This window comes from Artemia sp. Qi Xiang Cuo, chromosome 18 (genome assembly GCF_049724085.1).
Source record: "Artemia sp. Qi Xiang Cuo chromosome 18, ASM4972408v1, whole genome shotgun sequence".
In the NCBI taxonomy this organism is placed as follows: Eukaryota; Metazoa; Arthropoda; class Branchiopoda; order Anostraca; family Artemiidae; genus Artemia; species Artemia sp. Qi Xiang Cuo.
In genome coordinates this window covers 27,212,438-27,239,610 of record NC_142811.1, presented here as the reverse complement: position 1 = coordinate 27,239,610, position 27,173 = coordinate 27,212,438, and the positions used below count along the sequence as shown (strand labels likewise).

The following is a 27,173-nucleotide window of genomic DNA, read 5'->3' as shown; positions in this document are numbered from 1 at the left end:
TTGTAAAAAAAAAGTGTCCGCCGCAAAGCTTAAAGCCACTTGATCTTTTCGCTGGTCAATTCAAGGGATCTAAGTAGTATATGCTTGTTCCTCTTCTCAGAAATGAGGTCAACCTGTCCTTTGATGTGCTTTATTTCTGTGACCATCCTACGGGAGGAACGATGGGATTAGTGGTTGCGAAGGAAAACGTAAGCATTTTAGCTTCACTGGCTTCCTTGATTCATAAAAGAGCATACTTTTAGATATTCCACAAGAAGTCCCTCTTCTTCTGCCTTTGGAATCTGACGGTGCTTTACGAAAATATAGCAATTGACTATTTTTGGACTATTTATAATAAATGTAATAGTAAAAAAAATCCTAATGTTTTTAATTCCAATTTATTCGTTTATACAAATTATTCTGTAACGAAAAAAGGGAAGAAAGTGTATATTTTGGTCTCTTTTCCATGTTATTATTTTTTATGACATTATGCTAAATCCCTAGTAAGACCAGAGGTTCACTCTTTCACTAGGTTCCAGCCAAGAAAAAGGTGACGGATTTTTCCTGTTTGGGATATATATGCACACAAGAAACTCAGTAAGGAATTATGGTTGCAGCTATAGCTAATAATCTAATTAAAAGCAAATTTATTTCCTTTCTACATAGTAGAAATACTTATTGTCAAGGATTCATCCAAGTGTTGTTTTTTTTACCTCAAATATTAGCGATTTGGAGACAGGGTTTGTTTGGACAGGTATGAAAAGTGTCCGAAAAAAGCAAACACATCACTGTGCTCTGGGGTTTCCTTTTTGAACTACTTTTCTGCTATTGAAATGCTATTGTAATTTCTGCTGCTTGGCCCACTCTATTAAACTCCGAAAAGGGACATTTGAAAATTCTTTTTACCTTAAAAACCTGTTCTGCAAAATAGCAGACGAATGGCTGCGTGTATCTGGATCCAAACTGGTGTGATAACAGGGTAATAGATGTTATACCTATCGTGATTATTTGAGAATATTTATTAAGTCACAAGGTGTCTATTAGTTCTTGTGAAAGATCTCAGTCAGGTAGAGCCTTTAAAGGGAACCTTTGCTCAAAACTACTGCTTTCTCAAGATTTAATAATATAAAAATCCGTTGTAAAAATTTCAAAAGAAGAAAATCATTAATGACTGGTCCTTGCACGAAATGACCGTTTCTAAAGTTCAACACTAAAAGAGTACGTGAACAATAATCTAGGGCAATTTTGAGAATGGGGGGGGGGGGGCTTATCTCCATTTCTAACTTTAACCTCCCTGTTTAACTCAAGATTCAAGATTTTATTTAACACACAATATAGACAAACAAAAAATATTCAAGTAGAGCCAACAGAGAGCTAAGCTCTAATTGAAGGCTAACCTATTATCAAAATAAATGTTGCGATCCACTAAAAGACACAAATAAAATAAAACAAAGAAAAAAGGGAAAAAGAACAAAAAATTAAAAAAAAAACATGACAAATTAGAGCAGGAGAGGGGCGATGAAGGCTGTGAATTCGGCGCGGCAAATTCACAATATGTAATTAAAAAAAAAAAAATGTATGGAAGAATACCTGTCATCAAGGATAAATAATACATTTTCTTAACTTTTTCTTTAAGAGAGGTCAGCTATTCAGATTTTTAAATTTATTATTTAATTTAAGCCTAATTGCTCTAGAAGGGATCAGCGGCGTAATTTTCTATGGAGTAGGGGGGCAACTGCCCCTCCCAGACCTCTTTGCCCCCCCTAGACCCCAGTTTGCCCCCCGGCTGAAATTTAGTTTCTTCCAAAATCTTGTCAAAACTAAGATAAACCTGCATAACTCAAGCATCAACAGATACAGATCAGTTTTTTTAGTATATATTTACCTTTACAGTACTATATAGTACCTTTATAGTACTAAATAGTACCTTTATGGTACTAAATGGGTTATTGTTTAGTTTTTGCTGTCATTTTTACTTGATTTGGGAAAATTGTCCCAAACTTTGCCCAACCTCCCCCCCCCCCCAGGATTTTGACGAAATTACGCACTGGAAGGGCTTTGAAATCTCATTGAAAATCAAGCTCTTTCACAATTTACTGAGGGGAGTCTATTATGTTTCAAGACGAATAGAAGTATAGGAGCGAGCGAGCGGGGGAAGACGGCAAGAATGTTGTGAATTATAAAGGTAGTTTCCTAGCGACTGAATATCATAATGCCAAAGTGACAACTGCAAACCTTTGAGTTGATTAAGGTTTAATATATTAAGAAATAAGAAAAGAGTTTCAGTTTCTGAAAGATTTTTGAAGTCTTGCAGGGCGATGAGGGAAAGTACCAAGAATTCTTACAGCTTTACTTTGTATTACCTGGAGAGGATTAAAATGAATCGGGAATGTATTTCAATAAATAATTACACAAGCTTAGGTAAGATTCTATTAATGAATGATAAAGAATTTTTTTAATAATTAGAAAAGGAAAAAAAATTAATCGATGTAAACAACCTCAGTTTTGGACTAATTTTGAAAACTTACCCAAAGTAGGTTGTTCAGTATCGTAATCAAGTCATCATACAGTGTAAAACTATTTTTGACATATGGTTCTCAGTATCCATTAATTTTCTTTCAGTATGGTATGTCGCGATTAACAGGATACTTGCGAAAGCTGAGCGTAAGGTCTACTGATTCTCGAGTGAGGCTAATGAATGAAGTATTAACCAGCATCAAGCTCATCAAAATGTATGCTTGGGAGAAGATCTTTGCTTCAAACATCAAAGGTATTTATTTGTCATTTGTCAAACGTTTAGAAACTCTTAAACTTAGCGAATTATTCTTAGAGTGAACTTCCAATAAATGAGCTTTAGTCATACCAAAGATAAATGATAAACTATAGGCTAATCCTGTAAGCACCCACGTTATCTACGCTTTGAGATAAACTGTTCCAGTTTTTTCCACCAAAATTGTACCACAAGAGACTATTCGGTACTGCCTGAAAATTAGGTTAAAAATTTTCCGCCCACGGCACTCTGCGACGCTTGTTGTAACCTAAGGTAGGGGTAAGACTTTACTGACGTGGGAGGCGTGGGAGTTTATAGCAGCATCAAACAGACACCTCGGTTTTTCCACATCTCCCAAGTAGTCCATAATGCTCACTTCTCCTCTATGACTCTGATTATAACAATATTTAACCAGGTTTATCATCTTTCTGGTCCCGAAACCTCTAGAATGTCAGTTTGGAGTAAAATGTTTCATTTCTTAAGCAAAATCTGCCCCATTTTTACAAACGCTTTCTTCCAAGGCTTTAAAAGGAACAACAACCATGAATTTCCAAAGCTTATCGGAATTTGTTAGCCTTACTAATGAAAATTATTTATTCCGGGCAATCGCTGTCATCGTTATTCAGGAAGAATGCATGAAACTGCACCAACAAAGATGTTTTTTTTTGCAAAGAGTAATATATCTGTTGACATTTTACAAAATTTTACACACATAATGCTATTTATACATTTCAGCTCGAAAATGTACTGCAATCGTGAATTGCAGCACATGTTTAAATCAAACACAAGTGATAGTTGGCTTTTAGGAATCAAAAATATTTTCTACTACTTCTAGCACAAAAATCGCGAAAGATATCTTGCATATTATATCAAATAATTTGTTGTAACTAACTGTAAGTAAGGAGCAACTTAATCCAATAGTAACCGAAACTTTGAAAAAAGGAATTTTATAGCAACTATTACATCAAAAGAATTGTTTTTTTTTGCTGGTTCTCAATGTATACAATTTATTAAGTTTAATTGTACCCATCATTAGCCACCAGCGTGAGGAAATTTGCCTGGTTTTCGAAAAAGGCAGAAATACCCCCAAAACGTCTATTGATCTTAATGAAAATTCTGCGATGAGATTCAGCATATCATAAAACCCTATTGTAGATGTTTCAAACTTTTATCTGCACAAATATGGCATTTGTATTTTTTGCCAAAAGAATGACAATGCGTGTTTTTTTTTTCTGGGGTGAAGGTATCGAACCAATGGTCGTAGAAGATAGTGAGAGGGCTCAAAGGTCCAATAACTATGCCTCTGGGGATGACATGGCCCCCACTAACCCCCTACAAGGTTTAAGCTATGGAATTTGCCCTTTGTTTAAATATAGTATTTGTTATTGGAAAATATTCGAAAATTTGTTGTTGGGGGAGGGGGTCTACGGATGGGATTTTTCTGGGGTAACTTTCCACGGAACCAAAGACTAATTTTATCCCTGCAGCGCATTGCTTAATTTTATATTAGTTTATTTGATACTACTTTTTCTTAAATGCCACTTTTCTTTAAATTATTATTCTGGCCCTTGTCCCAACTCTCTTGCTAGAACCACTATAACGGGTGCCGAATCAGATAGCCAAATATAAAGGAAAAACAGTCAAAAATGAAAAGTATTTTAAAGTGTGTTCATAGGATAACCAAGGGCACACCAGATCATGGTTCATAAATATAAATATGAAAGAAGGAAATAAATGAATATCATTATAAGTATCAAAAATTGAATGTATATTTAATTCTGTTCATAGGATAACCAATGACATACTAGATCATGGTTCATAAATGTAAATATAAAACAAGGAATAAATTGAAATGCGGTATAACAATCAAAAAAAGAAAGTATATTTTAATCTGTTCATAGGTTTAACAAAGGGCACACCAGATCATGTCTCATAATTATAAATATAAAAGAAGGAAGTAAATGAAAAGCAGTATAACTAGCAAAAAATGAATGTATATTTAATTATGTTCATAGGATAACCAAGGGCACACCAGAACATGGTTCATAAATATATAAAATAATAAATTAAATTAAAATAAGTATAAGAATCATAAATTGAAAGTACATTTAAATTTGCCCATAGGATAACCAAGGGCACACCAGATCATGTTTCATAAATATAAATATAAAATAAGGAATTAAATGAAAAGCAGTATAAGTATCCAAAATTTAATGTATATTTAAATGTGTTAATATAATAACCAATGGCTTTAAAGATACTTGTTAATAAATGTATAAAGTAAGGAAGTAAATTAATAGAGGGATTAGAATACAAAAATTAAATTATATTTAAATATGTTCATAGGATAAAATAGGACACGCCAGACTATGGTTCATAAATATAAATATGAGAGATTGACTGAATAGAAAAGCAGGATAGGTAGCCAAAAATTAAAGTAAATTTAATTGTGTTCATAGGATAACCAAGGGCACAAAAGATCATGTTTAATAAATGTAAATATAAAAGAAGGAATTAAATGAAAAGCAGGATAGCTAGCCAAAATTGAAATTACATTTAACTGTTTTCATATGATAACCAATTACATACTAGACCCTGTTTCATAAATATAAATATAAAAGAATTAATTAATTGAATATAAGTATAACAATACAAAAAAGAAAGTATATTTGAATGTGTTCAAATGGTTAACAACGTGCACACCAGACCATGGTTCATAAATATAAATCTAAAAGAAGGAATTAAATGAAAAGCAGTAAAAGTAGCCAAAAATGAAAGTAAATTTAAATGTGTTCATAGGATAACCAAGGGCACACCAGATCATGTTTCATAAATATAAATATAAAAGAAGAAATTAAATGAAAAAGCAGTAAAAGTAGCCAAAAATGAAAGTACATTTAAATGTGTTCATAGGATAACCAAGGGCACACCAGATCATGTTTCATAAATATAAATATAAAAGAAGCAATTAAATGAAAAGCAGTATAAGTAGCCAAAAATGAAAGTACATTTAAATGTGTTCATAGGATAACCAAGGGCACACCAGATCATGTTTCATAAATATAAATATAAAAGAAGAATTAAATGAAAAGCAGTAAAAGTAATTAAATGAAAAGCAGTAAAAGTAGCCAAAAATGAAAGTATATTTAAATGTGCTCATAGGGTTAACCAAGGGCACACCAGATCATGGTTCATAAATATAAATATAAAAGAATTAATTAATTAATAAGCAGGATAAGAAGCCAAAAATTAATTTACATTTAAATGTGCTAAGAGGGTAACCAAGGTCACACTAGATCATGGTTCATAAATATAAATATAAGAGAATGAATTAATTGAAAAGCAGGATAAGTAGCCAAAAATGAAAGTAAATTTAAATGTGTTCATAGAATAACCAAGGGCACACCAGATCATGTTTCATAAATATAAATATAAAAGAAGGAATTAAATGAAAAAGCAGTAAAAGTAGCCAAAAATGAAAGTACATTTAAATGTGTTCATAGGATAACCAAGGGCACACCAGATCCTGTTTCATAAATATAAATATAAAAGAAGGAATTAAATTAAAAGCAGTAAAACTAGCCAAAAATGAAAGTATATTTAAATATGTTCATAGGATAACCAAGGGCACACCAGATCATGTTTCATAAATATATAAAAGAAGGAATTAAATGAAAAGCAGTAAAAGTAGCCAAAAATGAAAGTACATTTAAATTTGCTCATAGGATAACCAAGGGCACACCAGATCATGTTTCATAAATATAAATATAAAAGAAGGAATTAAATGAAAAAAGCAGTAAAAGTAGCCAAAAATGAAAGTATATTTAAATGTGTTCATAGGATAACCAAGGGCACACCAGATCATGTTTCATAAATATAAATATAAAAGAAGAAATTAAATGAAAAGCGGTAAAAGTAGCAAAAAATGAAAGTATATTTAAATGTGTTCATAGGATAACCAAGGGCACACCAGATGATGTTTCATAAATATAAATATAAAAGAAGGAATTAAATGAAAATCAGTAAAAGTAGCCAAAAATGAAAATATATTTGAATTTGTTCATAGGGATAACCAAAGGCACACCAGATCATGGCCCATAAATATAAATATAAAAGAAGGAATTAAATGAAAAGCAGTAAAAGTAGCCAAAAATGAAAATAAATTTTAATTTGTTCATAGGGATAACCAAAGGCACACCAGATCATGTTTCATAAATATAAATATAAAAGAAGGAATTAAATGAAAAGCAGTAAAATTAGCCAAAAATGAAAGTACATTTAAATGTGTTCATAGGATAACCAAGGTCACACCAGAACATTTTTCATAAATATAAATATAATAGAAGAAATTAAATGAAAAGCAGTAAAAGTAGCCAAAAATGAAAGTACATTTGAATGTGTTCATAGGATAACCAAGGACACACCAGATCATGTTTCATAAATATAAATATAAAAGAAGAAATTAAATGAAAAGCAGTATAACTAGCCAAAAATGAAAGTACATTTAAATGTGTTCATAGGATAACCAAGGGCACACCAGAGCATGTTTCATAAATATAAATATAAAAGAAGAAATTAAATGAAAAGCAGTAAAAGTAGCCAAAAATGAAAGTACATTTAAATGTGCTCATAGGATAACCAAGGGCACACCAGATCATGTTTCATAAATATAAATATAAAAGAAGTAATTAAATGAAAAGCAGTAAAACTAGCCAAAAATGAAAGTACATTTAAATTTGTTCATAGTATAACCAAGGGCACACAAGATCATGTTTCATAAATATAAATATAAAAGAATAAATTAAATGAAAATCAGTATAAGTAGAAAAACATGAAATTAAATATAAATTTGTTCATATTATAACACATGTCACACCAGATAATGTTTCATAAATATATAAAAGAAGAAATTAAATGAAAAGCAGTAAAAGTAGCCAAAAATGAAAGTACATTTAAATGTGTCCATAGGATAACCAAGGGCACACCAGATCATGTTTCATAAATATAAATATAAAAGAAGGAATTAAATGAAAAGCAGTATAAGTAGCCAAAAATGAAAGTACATTTAAATGTGTTCATAGGATAACCAAGGGCACACCAGACCATGTTTCATAAATATAAATATAAAAGAATTAATTAAATGAAAAGCAGTAAAAGTAGCCAAAAATGAAAGTACATTTGAATGTGTTCATAGGATAACCAAGGGCACACCAGATCATGTTTCATAAATATAAATATAAAAGAATAAATTAAATGAAAAGCAGTAAAAGTAGCCAAAAATGAAAGTACATTTAAATATGTTCATAGGATAACCAAGGGCACACCAGATCATGTTTCATAAATATAAATATAAAAGAAGAAATTAAATGAAAAGCAGTAAAAGTAGCCAAAATTGAAAGTACAATTAAATGTGATCATAGGATAACCAAGGGCACACCAGATCATGTTTCATAAATATAAATCTAAAAGAAGGAATTAAATGAAAAGAAGTAAAAGTATCCAAAAATGAAATTACATTTAAATTTGTTCATAGGATAACCAAGGGCACACCAGATCATGTTTCATAAATATATAAAAGAAGAAATTAAATGAAAATAAGTAAAAGTAGCAAAAATTGAAAGTACATTTAAATGTGCTCATAGGATAACAAAGTTCACACCAGATCATGTTTCATAAATATAAATATAAAATAAGAAATTAAATGAAAAGAAGTAAAAGTAGCCAAAAACGAAAGTATATTTAAATGTGTTCATAGGATAAACAAGGGCACACCAGATCATGTTTCATAAATATAAATATAAAAGAAGAAATTAAATGAAAAGCAGTAAAACTAGCCAAAAATGAAAGTACATTTAAATGTGTTCATAGGATAACCAAGGGCACACCAGATCATGGTTCATAAATATAAATATAAAAGAAGGAATTAAAAGAAATGCAGTATAAGTAGCCAAAAATGAAAGTACATTTAAATGTGTTCATAGGATAACCAAGGGCACACCAGATCATGGTTCATAAATATAAATATAAAATAAGTAATTAAATGAAAAGCAGTAAAAGTAGCCAAAAATGAAAGTAGATTTAAATGTGTTCATAGGATAACCAAGGGCACACCAGATCATGGTTCATAAATATAAATATTAAAGAAGTAATTAAATGAAAAGCAGTAAAAGTAGCCAAAACTGAAAGTACATTTAAATGTGCTCACAGGATAACCAAGGGCACACAAGATCATGTTTCATAAATATAAATATAAAAGAATGAATTAAATGAAATGCTGTAAAACTAGCCAAACATGAAAGTATATTTAAATGTGCTCATATGATAACCAAGGGCACGCCAGATCATTTTTCATAAATATCAATATGAAATAAGAAAGTAACTGAAAAGAATTAAAAGTAGACACAAATGAAATTACATTTAAATGTGTTCACAGGATAAACAAGCGCACACCAGATCATGTTTCATAAATATAAATATAATATAAGTACTAAAATGTACAGAAGTAAAAGTAGCAAAAAATGAAATTACATTTAAATGTGCTCATAGGATAACCAAGGGCACACCAGATCATGTTTCATAAATATAAATATAAAAGAAGTAATTAAATGAAAAGCAGTATAAGTAGCCAAAAATGAAAGTACATTTAAATGTGCTCATAGGATAACCAAGGGCACACCAGATCATGGTTCATAAATATAAATATAAAAGAAGGAATTAAATGAAAAGCAGTAAAAGTAGCCAAAAATGAAAGTACATTTAAATGTGTTCATAGGATAACCAAGGGCACACCAGATCTTGGTTCATAAATATAAATATAACAGAAGGAATTAAATGAAAAGCAGTATAAGTAGCCAAAAATGAAAGTACATTTAAATGTGCTCATAGGATAACCAAGGGCACACCAGATCATGTTTCATAAATATAAATATAAAAGAAGTAATTAAATGAAAAGCAGTATAAGTAGCCAAAAATGAAAGTACATTTAAATGTTTTCATAGGATAACCAAGTGCACACCAGATCATGTTTCATAAATATAAATATAAAAGAAGTAATTAAATGAAAAGCAGTAAAAGTAGCCAAAAATGAAAGTACATTTAAATGTGATCATAGGATAACCAAGCGCACACCAGATCATGTTTCATAAATATAAATATAAAAGAAGAAATTAAATGAAAAGCAGTAAAAGTAGCCAAAAACGAAAGTATATTTAAATGTGTTCATAGGATAACCAAGGGCACACCAGATCATGTTTCATAAATGTAAATATAAAAGAAGAAATTAAATGAAAAGCAGTAAAAGTATCCAAAAATGAAAGTACATTTAAATGTGTTCATAGGGATAACCAAAGGCACACCAGATCATGGCTCATAAATATAAATATAAAAGAAGGAATTAAATGAAAAGCAGTAAAAGTAGCCAAAAATGAAATTATATTTAAATGTGTTCATAGGATAACCAAGGGCACACCAGATCATGGTTCATAAATATAAATATAAGAGAAGGAATTAAATGAAAAGCAGTAAAAGTAGCCAAAAATGAAAGTACATTTAAATCTGTTCATAGGGATAACCAAAGGCACACCAGATCATGGCTCATAAATATAAATATAAAAGAAGAAATTAAATGAAAAGAAGTAAAAGTAGCCAAAAATGAATGTAAATTTAAATGTGTTCATAGGATAACCAAGGGCACACCAGATCATGTTTCATAAATATAAATATAAAAGAAGAAATTAAATGAAAAGCAGTATAAGTAGCCAAAAATGAAAGTACATTTAAATGTGACCATAGGATAACCAAGGGCACACCAGATCATGTTTCATAAATATAAATATAAAAGAAGTAATTAAATGAAAAGCAGTATAAGTAGCCAAAAATGAAAGTACATTTAAATGTGTTCATAGGATAACCAAGGGCACACCAGATCATGTTTCATAAATATAAATATAAAGGAAGGAATTAAATGAAAATCATTATAGGTAGCCAAAAATGAAAGTACATTTAAATGTGTTCATAGGATAACCAAGGGCACAAAAGATCATGTTTCATAAATATAAATATAAAAGAAGAAATTAAATGAAAAGCAGTAAAAGTAGCCAAAAATGAAAGTACATTTAAAGGTGTTCATAGGATAACCAAGGGCACACCAGATCATGTTTCATAAATATAAATATAAAGGAAGAAATTAAATGAAAAGCAGTAAAAGAAGCCAAAAATGAAAGTACATTTAAATGTGTTCATAGGATAACCAAGGGCACACCAGATCATGTTTCATAAATATAAATATAAAAGAATTAATTAAATGAAAAGCAGGAAAAGTAGACAAAAATGAAAGTACATTTAAATGTGTTCATAGGATAACCAAGGGCACACTAGATCATGTTTCATAAATATAAATATAAAAGAAGAAATTAATTGAAAAGCAGTAAAAGTAGCCAAAAATGAAAGTACATTTAAATGTGTTCATAGGATAACCAAGGGCACACCAGATCATGTTTCATAAATATAAATATAAAAGAAGGAATTAAATGAAAAGCAGTAAAAGTAGCCAAAAATGAAAGTAAATTTAAATGTGTTCATAGGATAACCAAGGGCACACCAGATCATGTTTCATAAATATAAATATAAAAGAAGAAATTAAATGAATAGCAGTAAAAGTAGCCAAAAATGAAAGTACATTTAAATGTGTTCATAGGATAACCAAGGGCACACCAGATTATGTTTCATAAATATAAAAGAAGAAATTAAATGAAAAGCAGTAAAAGTAGCCAAAAATGAAAATATATTTGAATTTGTTCATAGGGATAACCAAAGGCACACCAGATCATGGCTCATAAATATAAATATAAAAGAAGTAATTAAATGAAAAGCAGTAAAAGTAGCCAAAAATGAAAGTAAATTTAAATTTGTTCATAGGATTACCAAGGGCACACCAGATCATGTTTCATAAATATAAATATAAAAGAAGGAATTAAATGAAAAAAGCAGTAAAAGTAGCCAAAAATGAAAGTACATTTAAATGTGTTCATAGGATAACCAAGGGCACACCAGATCATGTTTCATAAATATAAATATAAAAGAAGTAATTAAATGAAAAAAGCAGTAAAAGTAATCAAAAATGAAAGTAAATTTAAATGTGTTCATAGGATAACCAAGGTCACACCAGATCATGTTTCATAAATATATATATAAAATAAGAAATTAATTGAAAAGCAGTAAAAGTAGACAAAAATGAAAGTATATTTAAATGTGTTCATAGGATAACCAAGGGCACACCAGATCATGTTTCATAAATATAAATATAAAAGAAGAAATTAAATGAAAAGCAGTAAAAGTAGCCAAAAATGAAAGTACATTTAAATGTGTTCAGAGGATAACCAAGGGCACACCAGATCATGGTTCATAAATATAAATATAAAAGAAGTAATTAAATGAAAAGCAGTATAAGTAGCCAAAAATGAAAGTACATTTAAATGTGTTCATAGGATAACCAAGGGCACACCAGAACATGTTTCATAAATATAAATATAAAAGAAGAAATTAAATGAAAAGCAGTAAAACTAGCCAAAAATGAAAGTACATTTAAATGTGTTCATAGGATAACCAAGGGCACACCAGATCATGGTTCATAAATATAAATATAAAAGAAGGAATTAAATGAAAAGCCGTACAAGTAGACAAAAATGAAAGTAAATTTAAATTTGTTCATAGGATAACCAAGGGCACACCAGATCATGTTTCATAAATATAAATATAAAAGAAGAAATTAAATGAAAAGCAGTAAAAGTAGCCAAAAATGAAAGTACATTTAAATGTGTTCATAGGATAACCAAGGGCACACCAGATCATGTTTCATAAATATAAAAGAAGAAATTAAATGAAAAGCAGTAAAAGTAGCCAAAAATGAAAACATATTTGAATTTGTTCATAGGGATAACCAAAGGCACACCAGATCATGGCTCATAAATATAAATATAAAAGAAGGAATTAAATGAAAAGCAGTAAAAGTAGCCAAAAATTAAAGTAAATTTAAATTTTTTCATAGTATAAACAAGGGCTCACCAGATCATGTTTCATAAATATAAATATAAAATAATTAATTAAATGAAAAAAGCAGTAAAAGTAGCCAAAAATGAAAGTACATTTAAATGTGTTCATAGGATAACCAAGGGCACACCAGATCATGTTTCATAAATATAAATATAAAAGAAGGAATTAAATCAAAAAAGCAGTAAAAGTAGCCAAAAATGAAAGTACATTTAAATGTGTTCATAGGATAACCAAGGTCACACCAGATCTTGGTTCATAAATATAAATATAAAAGAATGAATTAACTGAAAAGCGGTATAAGTAGCCAAAAACGAAAGTATATTTAATTGTGTTCATAGGATAACCAAGGGCAGACCAGATCATGGTTCATAAATGTAAATATAAGAGAAGAAATTAAATGAAAATCAGGCTAAGTAGCCAAAAATGAAAGTAAATTTAAATGTGTTCATAGGATAACCAAGGGCACGCCAGATCATGGTTCATAAATATAAATATGAAAGAAGGAATTAAATGAAAAGCAGTATAAGTAGCCAAAAATGAAAGTACATTTAAATGTGTTCATAGGATAACCAAGGGCACACCAGATCATGTTTCATAAATATAAATATAAAAGAAGAAATTAAATGAAAAGCAGTAAAAGTAGCCAAAAATGAAATTAGATTTGAATATGTTCATAGGGATAACCAAAGGCACACCAGATCATGGCTCATAAATATAAATATAAAAGAAGAAATTAAATGAAAAGCAGTAAAAGTAGCCAAAAATGAAAGTAAATTTAATTGTGTTCATAGGATAACCAAGGGCAGACCAGATCATGGTTCATAAATATAAATATAAAAGAAGGAATTAAATGAAAAGCAGTAAAAGTAGCCAAAAATGAAAGTACATTTAAATCTGTTCATAGGGATAACCAAAGGCACACCAGATCATGGCTCATAATTATAAATATAAAAGAAGAAATTAAATGAAAAGCAGTAAAAGTAGCCAAAAATGAAAGTATATTTAATTGTGTTCATAGGATAACCAAGGGCAGACCAGATCATGGTTCATAAATATAAATATAAAAGAAGAAATTAAATGAAAAGCAGTAAAAGTAGCCAAAATTGAAAGTATATTTAAATGTGTTCATAGGATAACCAAGGGCATACCAGATCATGTTTCATAAATATAAATATAAAAGAAGAAATTAAATGAAAAGCAGTAAAAGTAGCCAAAAATGAAACAAAATTTAAATTTTTTAATAGGGTTAACAAAGGGCACACCAGATCATGTTACATAAATATAAATATAAAAGAATTAATTAAATGAAAAGCAGGAAAAGTAGCCAAAAATTAAAGTACATTTAAATGTGTTCATAGGATAACCAAGGGCACACCAGATCATGTTTCATAAATATAAATATAAAAGAAGTAATTAAATGAAAAGCAGGAAAAGTAGCCAAAAATGAAAGTACATTTAAATGTGTTCATAGGATAACCAAGGGCACACAAGATCATGTTTCATAAATATAAATATAAAAGAAGAAATTAATTGAAAAGCAGTAAAAGTAGCCAAAAATGAAAGTACATTTAAATGTGTTCATAGGATAACCAAGGTCACACCAGATCATGTTTCATAAATATAAAAGAAGAAATTAAATGAAAATCAGTAAAAGTAGCCAAAAATGAAAATATATTTGAATTTGTTCATAGGGATAACCAAAGGCACACCAGATCATGGCTCATAAATATAAATATAAAAGAAGGAATTAAATGAAAAGCAGTAAAAGTAGCCGAAAATGAAAGTAAATTTAAATGTGTTCATAGGATTACCAAGAGCACACCAGATCATGTTTCATAAATATAAATATAAAAGAAGGAATTAAATGAAAAAAGCAGTAAAAGTAGCCAAAAATGACAGTACATTTAAATGTTTTCATATGATAACCAAGGGCACACCAGATCCTTTTTCATAAATATAAATATAAAAGAAGTAATTAACTGAAAAGCAGTAAAAGTAGCCAAAAATGAAAGTACATTTAAATGTGTTCATAGGATAACCAAGGGCACACCAGATCATGTTTCATAAATATAAATTTAAAAGAAGGAATTAACTGAAAAGCAGTAAAAGTAGCCAAAAATGAAAGTAAATTTAAATGTGTTCATAGGATAACCAAGGGCACACCAGATCATGTTTCATAAATATAAATATAAAAGAAGGAATTAAAAGAAAAAAGCAGTAAAAGTAGCCAAAAATGAAAGTACATTTAAATGTGTTCATAGGATAACCAAGGGCACACCAGATCATTTTTCATAAATATAAATATAAAAGAAGGAATTAAATTAAAAGCAGTAAAAGTAGCCAAAAATGAAAGTACATTTAAATGTGTTCATAGGATAACCAAGGGCACACCAGATCATGTTTCATAAATATAAATATAAAAGAAGAAATTAAATGAAAAGCAGTAAAAGTAGCCAAAAATGAAAGTACATTTAAATGTGTTCATAGGATAACCAAGGGCACACCAGATCATTTTTCATAAATATAAATCTAAAAGAAGGAATTAAATAAAAAGCAGTAAAAGTAGCCAAAAATGAAAGTAAATTTAAATGTGTTCATAGGATAACCAAGGGCACACCAGATCATGTTTCATAAATATAAATATAAAAGAAGGAATTAAAAGAAAAAAGCAGTAAAAGTAGCCAAAAATGAAAGTAAATTTAAATGTGTTCATAGGATAACCAAGGGCACACCATATCATTTTTCATAAATATAAATATAAAAGAAGGAATTAAATAAAAAGCAGTAAAAGTAGACAAAAATGAAAGTACAATTAAATGTGTTCATAGGATAACCAAGGGCACACCAGATCATGTTTCATAAATATAAATATAAAAGAAAGAATTAAATGAAAAGCAGTAAAAGTAGCCAAAAATGAAAATATATTTGAATTTGTTCATAGGGATAACCAAAGGCACACCAGATCATGGCACATAAATATAAATATAAAAGAAGAAATTAAATGAAAAGCAGTAAAAGTAGCCAAAAATGAAAACATATTTGAATTTGTTCATAGGGATAACCAAAGGCACACCAGATCATGGCCCATAAATATAAATATAAAAGAAGGAATTAAATGAAAAGCAGTAAAAGTAGACGAAAATGAAATTAAATTTAAATTTTCTAATAGGATTACCAAGGTCACACCAGATCATGTTTCATAAATATAAATATAAAAGAAGGAATTAAATGAAAAGCAGGATAAGTAGCCAAAAATGAAAGTACATTTAAATGTGTTCATAGGATAACCAAGGTCACACCAGATCATGTTTCATAAATATAAATATAAAAGAAGTAATTAAATGAAAAGCAGTAAAAGTAGCCAAAAATGAAAGTAAATTTAAATGTGTTCATAGAATAACCAAGGTCACACCAGATCATGTTTCATAAATATAAAAGAATGAATTAAATGAAAAAAGCAGTAAAAGTAGCCAAAAATGAAAGTACATTTAAATGTGTTCATAGGATAACCAAGGGCACACCAGATCCTGTTTCATAAATATAAATATAAAAGAAGGAATTAAATAAAAAGCAGTAAAAGTAGCCAAAAATGAAAGTACATTTAAATGTGTTCATAGGATAACCAAGGGCACACCAGATCATGTTTCATAAATATAAATTTAAAAGAAGGAATTAAATGAAAAGCAGTAAAAGTAGCCAAAAATGAAAGTAAATTTAAATGTGTTCATAGGATAACAAAGGGCACACCAGATCATGTTTAATAAATATAAATATAAAAGAAGGAATTAAAAGAAAAAAGCAGTAAAAGTAGCCAAAAATGAAAGTACATTTAAATGTGTTCATAGGATAACCAAGGGCACACCAGATCATTTTTCATAAATATAAATATAAAAGAAGGAATTAAATAAAAATCAGTAAAAGTAGCCAAAAATGAAAGTAAATTTAAATGTGTTCATAGGATAACCAAGGGCACACCAGATTATGTTTCATAAATATAAATATAAAAGAAAGAATTAAATGAAAAGCAGTAAAAGTAGCCAAAAATGAAAATATATTTGAATTTGTTCATAGGGATAACCAAAGGCACACCAGATCATGGCCCATAAATATAAATATAAAAGAAGGAATTAAATGAAAAGCAGTAAAAGTAGCCAAAAATGAAAATATATTTGAATTTGTTCATAGGGATAACCAAAGGCACACCAGATCATGGCTCATAAATATAAATATAAAAGAAGGAATTAAATGAAAAGCAGTAAAAGTAGCCAAAAATGAAAGTACATTTAAATGTGTTCATAGGATAACCAAGGGCACACCAGACCATGTTTCATAAATATAAATATAAAAGAAGAAATTAAATGAAAAGCAGTAAAAGTAGCCAAAAATGAAAGTACATTTAAATGTGTTCATAGGATAACCAAGGGCACACCAGATGATGTTTCATAAATATAAATATAAAAGAAGGAATTAAATGAAAAGCAGTAAAAGTAGCCAAAAATGAAAGTAAATTTAAATGTGTTCATAGAATAACCAAGGGCACACCAGATCATGTTTCAGAAATATAAATATAAAAGAAGGAATTAAATGAAAAAAGCAGTAAAAGTAGCCAAAAATGAAAGTACATTTAAATGTGTTCATAGGATAACCAAGGGCACACCAGACCATGTTTCATAAATATAAATATAAAAGAAGAAATTAAATGAAAAGCAGTAAAAGTAGCCAAAAATGAAAGTACATTTAAATGTGTTCATAGGATAACCAAGGGCACACCAGATCATTTTTCATAAATATAAATATAAAAGAAGGAATTAAATGAAAAAAGCAGTAAAAGTAGCCAAAAATGAAAGTACATTTAAATGTGTTCATAGGATAACCAAGGGAACACCAGATCATTTTTCATAAATATAAATATAAAAGAAGGAATTAAATGAAAAGCAGTAAAAGTAGCCAAAAATGAAAGTAAATTTAAATGTGTTCATAGGATAACCAAGGGCACACCAGATCATGTTTCATAAATATAAATATATAAGAAGGAATAAAATGAAAAAAGCAGTAAAAGTAGCCAAAAATGAAAGTACATTTAAATGTGTTCATAGGATAACCAAGGGCACACCAGATCATGTTTCATAAATATAAATATAAAAGAAGAAATAAAATGAAAAGAAGTAAAAGTAGCCAAAAATGAAAGTACATTTAAATGTGTTCATAGGATAACCAAGGGCACACCAGATCATGTTTCATAAATATAAATATAAAAGAAGGAATTAAATGAAAAGCAGCAAAAGTAGCCAAAAATGAAAGTAAATTTAAATGTGTTCATAGGATAACCAAGGGAACACCAGATCATGTTTCATAAATATAAATATAAAAGAAGGAATTAAATGAAAAAAGCAGTAAAAGTAGCCAAAAATGAAAGTACATTTAAATGTGTTCATAGGATAACCAAGGGCACACCAGATCATGTTTCATAAATATAAATATAAAATAAGAAATTAAATGAAAAGCAGTAAAAGTAGCCAAAAATGAAAGTACATTTAAATGTGTTCATAGGATAACCAAGGGCACACCAGATCATGTTTCATAAATATAAATATAAAAGAAGGAATTAAATGAAAAGCAGGAAAACTAGCCGAAAATGAAAGTACATTTAAATTTGTTCATAGGATTACCAAGAGCACACCAGATCATGTTTCATAAATATAAATATAAAAGAAGGAATTAAATGAAAAAATCAGTAAAAGTAGCCAAAAATGAAAGTACATTTAAATGTGTTCATAGGATAACCAAGGGCACACCAGATCCTGTTTCATAAATATAAATATAAAAGAAGAAATTAACTCAAAAGCAGTAAAAGTAGCCAAAAATGAAAGTACATTTAAATGTGTTCATAGGATAACCAAGGGCACACCAGATCATTTTTCATAAATATAAATTTAAAAGAAGGAATTAAATGAAAAGCAGTAAAAGTATCCAAAAATGAAAGTACATTTAAATGTGTTCATAGGATAACCAAGGGCACACCAGATCCTGTTTCATAAATATAAATATAAAAGACGGAATTAAATGAAAAAAGCAGTAAAAGTAGCCAAAAATGAAAGTACATTTAATTGTGTTCATAGGATAACCAAGGGCACACCAGATCATTTTTCATATATATAAATATAAAAGCAGGAATTAAATTAAAAGCAGTAAAAGTAGCCAAAATTGAAAGTACATTTAAATTTGTTCATAGTATAACCAAGTGCATACCAGACCCTGTCTCATAAATATAAATATAAAAGAAGAAATTAAATGAATAGCAGTAAAAGTATCCAAAAATGAAAGTACATTTAAATGTGTTCATAGATAGGGTTAACCAAGGGCACACCAGATTAGGGTTCATATATATAAATTTAAAAGAAGGAATTAAATTAAAATCAGTAAAAGTAGACAAAAATGAAAGTAAATTTAAATTTGTTCATAGGATAACCAAGGGCACACCAGATCATGTTTCATATATATAAATATAAAAGAAGGAAATAAATCAAAAAATCAGAAAAAGTCGACAAAAATGAAATTACATTAAAATGTGTTCATAGGATAAACACGGGCACACCAGATCATTTTTCATAAATATAAATATAAAAGAAGGAATTAAATAAAAAGCAGTAAAAGTAGCCAAAAATGAAAGTACATTTAAATGTGTTCATAGGATAACCAAGGGCACACCAGATTATGTTTCATAAATATAAATATAAAAGAAAGAATTAAATGAAAAGCAGTAAAAGTAGCCAAAAATGAAAATATATTTGAATTTGTTCATAGGGATAACCAAAGGCACACAAGATCATGGCCCATAAATATAAATATAAAAGAAGGAATTAAATGAAAAGCAGTAAAAGTAGCCAAAAATGAAAATATATTTGAATTTGTTCATAGGGATAACCAAAGGCACACCAGATCATGGCTCATAAATATAAATATAAAAGAAGGAATTAAATGAAAAGCAGTAACAGTAGCAAAAAATTAAAGTACATTTAAATGTGCTCATAGGGTTAACCAAGGGCACACCAGATCATGTTTCATAAATATAAATATAAAAGAAGTAATTAATTGAAAAGCAGGATAAGTAGCCAAAAATGAAATTAAATTTAAATGTGTTCATAGGATAACCAAGGTCACACTAGATCATGGTTCATAAATATAAATATAATATAAGGAATTAAATTAAAAGCAGTAAAAGTAGGCAAAAATGAAAGTAAATTTAAATGTGTTCATAGAATAACCAAGGGCACACCAGATCATGTTTCATAAATATAAAAGAAGGACTTAAATGAAAAAAGCAGTAAAAGTAGCCAAAAATGAAAGTACATTTAAATGTGTTCATAGGATAACCAAGGGCACACCAGATCATGTTTCATAAATATAAATATAAAAGAAGGAATTAAATAAAAAGCAGTAAAAGTAGCCAAAAATGAAAGTACATTTAAATGTGTTCATAGGATAACCAAGGGCACACCAGATCATGTTTCATAAATATAAATCTAAAAGAAGGAATTAAATGAAAAGCAGTAAAAGTAGCCAAAAATGAAAGTAAATTTAAATGTGTTCATAGGATAACCAAGGGCACACCAGATAATGTTTCATAAATATAAATATAAAAGAAGGAATTAAAAGAAAAAAGCAGTAAAAGTAGCCAAAAATGAAAGTACATTTAAATGTGTTCATAGGATAACCAAGGGCACACCAGATCATTTTTCATAAATATAAATATAAAAGAAGGAATTAAATAAAAAGCAGTAAAAGTAGCCAAAAATGAAAGTACATTTAAATGTGTTCATAGGATAACCAAGGGCACACCAGATTATTTTTCATAAATATAAATATAAAAGAAAGAATTAAATGAAAAGCAGTAAAAGTAGCCAAAAATGAAAATATATTTGAATTTGTTCATAGGGATAACCAAAGGCACACCAGATCATGGCCCATAAATATAAATATAAAAGAAGAAATTAAATGAAAAGCAGTAAAAGTAGCCAAAAATGAAAACATATTTGAATGTTTTCATAGGGATAACCAACGGCACACCAGATCATGTATCATAAATATAAATATAAAAGAATAACTTAAATGAAAAGCAGGATAAGTAGCCGAAAATTTATTTACATTTAATTGTGCTCATAGTATAACCAAGAGCACACTAGATTATTGTTCATAAATATAAATATAAAAGAATTAATTAATTTAAAAGAAGGATAAGTAGACAAAAATGAAAGTACATTTAATTCTGCTAATAGGATAACCAATGTCACACTAGATCATGTTTCATAAATATAAATATAAAAGAAGGAATTAAATGAAAAGCAGGAAAAGTAGCCAAAAATGAAAGTAAATTTAAATGTGTTCATAGAATAACCAAGGGCACACCAGATCATGTTTCAGAAATATAAATATAAAAGAAGGAATTAAATGAAAAAAGCAGTAAAAGTAGCCAAAAATGAAAGTACATTTAAATGTGTTCATAGGATAACCAAGGGCACACCAGAGCATGTTTCATAAATATAAATATAAAAGAATTAATTAATTGAAAAGCAGTAAAAGTAGCCAAAAATGAAAGTACATTTAAATGTGTTCATAGGATTACCAAGAACACACCAGATCATGTTTCATAAATATAAATATAAAAGAAGGAATTAAATAAAAAGCAGTAAAAGTAGCCAAAAATGAAAGTACATTTAAATGTGTTCATAGGATAACCAAGGGCACACCAGATCATGTTTCATAAATATAAATATAAAAGAAGAAATTAAATGAAAATCAGTAAAAGTAGCCAAAAATGAAAGTAAATTTAAATGTGTTCATAGGATAACCAAGGGCACACCAGATCATGTTTCATAAATATAAATATAAAAGAAGGAATTAAATGAAAAAATCAGTAAAAGTAGCCAAAAATGACATTAAATTTAAATATGTTCATAGGAAAACCAAGGTCACACCAGATCATGTTTCATAAATATAAATATAAAAGAAGAAATTAAATGAAAAGCGGTAAAAGTAGCCAAAATTGAAAGTACATTTAAATTTGATCATAGGATAACCAAGGGCACACCAGATCATGTTTCATAAATATAAATATAAAAGAAGAAATTAAATGAAAAGCAGTAAAAGTAGCCAAAAATGAAAGTACATTTAAATGTGTTCATAGATAGGATAACCAAGGGCACACCAGATCATGTTTCATAAATATAAATATAAAAGAAGAAATTAAATGAAAAGCAGTAAAAGTAGCCAAAAATGAAAGTACATTTAAATGTGTTCATAGGATAACCAAGGGCACACCACAACATGTTTCATAAATATATAAAATAATTAATTAAATGAAAAGCGGTAAAACTATCCAAAAATGAATGTATATTTGAAGGTGTTCATAGGATAACCAAGGACACACCAGATCATGATTCATAAATATATAAAGTAATAAATTAAATGAAAAGAAGTAAAACTAGCCAAAAATGAAAGTACATTTAAATGTGTTCATAGGATAACAAAGGGCACACCAGATCATGTTTCATAAATATATAAAAGAAGAAATTAAATGAAAAGCAGTAAAAGTAGCCAAAAATGAAAGTACATTTAATTGTGTTCATAGGATAACCAAGGGCACACCAGATCATGTTTCATAAATATAAATATAAAAGAAGAAATTAAATGAAAAGCAGTAAAAGTAGCCAAAAATGAAAGTACATTTAAATGTGTTCATAGGATAACCAAGGGCACACCAGATCATGTTTCATAAATATAAATATAAAAGAAGAAATTAAATGAAAAGCAGGAAAAGTAGCCAAAAATGAAAATATATTTGAAATTTGTTCATAGGGATAACCAAAGGCACACCAGATCATGGCTCATAAATATAATTATCAAATGAAAAGCAAAAGTAGCCAAAAATGAAAATATAATCAAATGTGTTGATATAATAATCGAGGGTAGACCAGATCTCGGTTCATAAAAACAAATATAAAAAAAAGGAATTAAAAGAAATAAGCAAACGCCCCATGGAAGATAATATTCCATTTAATGATCGTACAAATAATCGATCAATACAATAAAAAGGAACTTTAGATTGTATACGTGCCTATTCCCAACATATAAGGGATTGATATCACCGTCTATAAAAATATTTTGCTTTGATTCACGAATGGAACGAAATTCGCCTCGCGATTTTGATCTGATATGTTGCCAGATGTGTGGAGAGTGGGAGGAACATTTTTTGCAATGGTTGGGGAAGTATGAAGAGTCTTGAGAAAAGAAATTTTTGAAGTGGACGAGGGGGATGAGCCTTGAGTGAAAAAATTGTTGGGAAATGGGTGTTTTATTAGTATTAAGAATCTGGCGCGTTTTATTCGTTTGGGTATAACCCATCTTGAGGGAGTTATGTGATGAGTCGTGATGACTATGTTTGTTTGTCTGCACTAGTATTTCTGAATAGTTTTCTGTGCTTAAATCGCTTTGATCAATAGTTTAAATTGAATCCTTTAATTATATTTGTATGTTGTTAATTGTATTTCTATTTTTTTGTGACCATCGCCCTATGTGTTTTTTTGTTTCAAATATATTACTACTACTACTATATAATAAAACGTAGTAATGTTTATGGCCAAACATGTCCAAGCTCAATTAATTGGCTTTTTGTATAGTTATTCACATCTCTAATGAATAACACTGTTTTTATTTTCTTTAGGTGTACGAAAGGAAGAACGAGGTCTACTCGAAAAATCGGCATATTTGCAGAGTCTAAGTCTCGCTTTAGCACCAACAATACCTATTATATCTGTTATAGTGACATTCTTATGTCATACAGCGGCGGGGTTTGGTTTAACGGCTTCTCAGGTAAGTATCATTATTCTAGAACGCTATGTAAAATTGGACCAATCATGACAAGAATAATTATAAAAATACAAGCTCTCTATTTCCAGAGTTGATTGAGAAAGGATTAAAATCATATTTCACATTGAAGGAAATGATATTTCAATGTGAAAACTAGCAAAGGAGTGCAAACCTGCAAGTGGGAGGGGTGGCAAAAGGAGGTTTTCCTTGAAAAATTGCATTACGGTTGAGAAGTACATTAATTTTGTGGTTTTAACCCTTCCCCCTCACAAAAATCTCCAACCCCTTTCCCATAGGAAGGTGGTTTCAAGGGGTATCGGTCGTTTTCAAGGTTATTTGAAGACCAGAAATTGAGGTTACGGAGCTGCTACTGCCACGATCTTCGATCTCTTCAGTTTATATATATATATATATATATATATATATATATATATATATATATATATATATATATATATATATATATATATATATATATATATATAAATAATTTGTACTGAATTTCTTTGAATTTATGTTCAAGCCTTTGTTATTTCGATAGAATGCTCTCGTTTTATAAGATTTTTAGAATAAAGATCCTCCCCTTGGCTTTGAAAGGTTTGCTAATCTTTGCATATTAGCACACTGAAATTTAAAATGATATGTCGCAAAATTGAAAAAGATACAAGGAAATAATTGTTAAATTAATACTGAGTTTTGCATTTACTTTGAGTTTTAAATCCCCCTTTTTATACATGTTTTATGACTAATTATTTAGCCCCTTTGCCTGTTATCTTTTATAATTTTGGTGTTTATTCTTGGATAAATAGAATTTATGTAAAGGTAAACCCCAAGTTTTTTCTACCAAGGGGCTCAGGAAATTGTTGTGAGTCTGAAAACATTATTAGAAAAAAAAAAGGAAAATTCAAATCAGATTAGTCTTTAAGCGATAACACATGGAACAAGTTTTATTGGGGGTTATCCCGAGTAATGTTAAAAACAGTAGAAGAATTAGTACCAGCTGGAAAAAGTTTTTTGGTCAATTGATTTATCTCTTACCGGCAACCTCTTTGCTCGGTTAAAAATTCTCACCTTATAAAATTTGTATTTTTAAAGAGCATTTTCTGAAGCATAAATTGTTCGTCCTTTATAAAGTAAAATTAAGAGAACGTTTAATGTTTATGGCAAGGTTTGTCATGCTGAATTGCTCTTTCTAAAAAGGTGATATTCTTAAACTACTAAAACAGTCATTGCTCCTTCATTTACTAGTTGGTTTTTGGTCTTATTCATTTTTATTTTTAGTCATTTTGTGCCTTTTGAAGCATTTTTGTATATCTACAAGCCCATCTTCGTGATAAATTTAAAATTTATAGTGTTTCACAGGAATTTGCTGGATAACTAGAAATGGTATTTTGGGAGTTGCCTTGGCCCCCCTCTGCTGTTCGAGCTCTACTGGAAGAGCTTTTTAGAAAGGGACTGTCTGAACAAAAAGTGATGCTATTTTAAGCCAAAGAATACAACTTAGTTACAGATAAGTTATTATGGAATAGTATCCTAGTCTAAAATACGCCATCCTTCAGAGTAAAAGTTAGAAATATTTATTCAGCATATAATTTCTGACGCTAATTCATTCAACATATAATATCTGACGCTAATAAAAAATCGATCACTGCAAAATTACTATCAGACAGATTTGTATTTTCACGAAAAACTTCTGTCTCTTTCTTCGACACTTTTCTGAAAAATACCAAGGATTGACTCGATGGGGACCTTGACGCATGAATTTAGTCACATCAGACAGTGTCAAAGAATAGAGGTGTGCTACTGACTAAAAAAATCCTTCAGAGTGTGAATGATATAGGAGAAATTTGAAGGAAGTAAAATATTTCTTAGCTTGAACTCTATTTCTTGAGCTTACAGAATGCACTCTCTTCCATCCCTTTGCAGCCACCAGCAACTGTTCAGCATTATTGCTAAATGCTGGCATTCTTGATAAATAGGCTTCACTTCGCACTATTTATTTATATTGGTTTGGATCTTAGTTCTTCCAGTCGGAGCAGTAAACCTTCGTGTACTCCAAGCAGTATTTTTGTATCACTTTCGTCACATTTCTACCGAGTGCTAGGGATACCTTGGATAGGTTTTACTGACGAAAAAACCAGCGCTTCTAGTATAGTTTTACTAAATAAAACATAAGAGGGTAAGAGAAAAGCTTGACGCCCTGAATTATAATTGGAAGAGACTAGAAAAAACAAAACAAAAAAAGCACCAATTATTGATCCCTTTCCGAACGCGTTAAAGACGGAATTTCCACATTTCCAAAAAACGATGGAATGTTGTTGGAAAGGTGGACATGTGGCTAAAGTAGATACAGGATTACAACCTTGCTGTCTTAGTAGACTAGTGGGTGAAAATAAAAAAAAAGAGAATTTGTCTTTAATAAAATTATATGTTAATATGATACACGAATTGGTGTGTATATGCTCTGTTGTAAACCTAGAAAAGACACTGCGCACCTTTTTTTTTATAAGTAAAAGAGGTGGAAAACGTTTATTTTTTTCAGTTAACAATGTTAGGTGCCTAGGGACACATAGAAAATAGATGTTAGGGAAAATTATGCCATTTTTGTGAAAAAGTCAAATGTTCAATTTTATGTTTTAATGATGGAATTATTATAATTACTACTTAAAACTAGGAATCTTAATAGATGACTTGTTTCCTATGATGGAGAGTCATATAGCTTACTGTAATTCAAGTAGCATCTTTGCCAATAATGAAATTTTATTATGGCCCAATATAATTTTTCCTCGTTCCTGGAAACTATGAGGCATGGCAAAAAAGTATTGAGTCGTATTCTTTATTTAAAAGAGTTTTTATTCTTTGAAGCATCATTCTTATCCCTTCAAAGAAGTTCCCTTGGGCAGCTACACACTGATGGAGATATTGTTCCTACTGTTCTTAGCAGCGCTAGAAGTCTTCACTCATTGTGGTCTTCAGCCGTTGCCGTTCGTTACTGTCTTTTGGATGATTTCTAAAGTTCCGAAATGACGGCCTTTAAGGACATTTTTCAGCTTAGGAAAAAAGAAAAAGTCACAGGGACTGAGTTCAGGGGAATAAGGGGGTTGGAAACCACAGGAATGCCTTTTGACGTCAAAAATTATGTTATTGAGAGGGCAGTGTGACGTGGAGTGTTGTCTTGATGGAACAACCATTTCTCTGCAAAATCTGGTCTCACGTGAATGATCCTTTTTCTGAGTATTTCAAGGATGGCTTGGTGAAAACAATTGGTGAACACTTTCTAATGGAGGAACTAATTCTTTGTGGACAGTTTTCTTTCTGTAAAAAATAAAAACAAATCAGTATTGATTTGATCTACGACTTGCTCATTAGAGCTTTCTTTGGCCGATGAGAATTTGTGTGTCTACCACTCCTTACTTTGTCTCTTGGTCTCAGGATGTTATTCCAAATCTCTGTTTCATCACCTGTGATCTCACGGCTAAAGAAATCCTTCTCATTAGCGATTTTGTCC

General features: G+C 29.4%; 1 protein-coding gene across 7 annotated transcripts in view; it reads left to right on the top strand.

The window, feature by feature from the left end:
• Positions 1-27,173, top strand: part of LOC148941381 (ATP-binding cassette sub-family C member 5-like) — a 255,783-nt gene that overhangs the window by 99,177 nt on the left and 129,433 nt on the right. For all 7 annotated transcript variants that reach the window (XM_089103941.1, XM_089103946.1, XM_089103944.1 and 4 more), the window contains exons 9-10: positions 2,602-2,749; positions 23,520-23,668. In XM_089103941.1, coding sequence (XP_088960067.1) covers positions 2,602-2,749; positions 23,520-23,668 — 297 coding nt within the window. The remainder of the gene's footprint in view (positions 1-2,601; positions 2,750-23,519; positions 23,669-27,173) is intronic.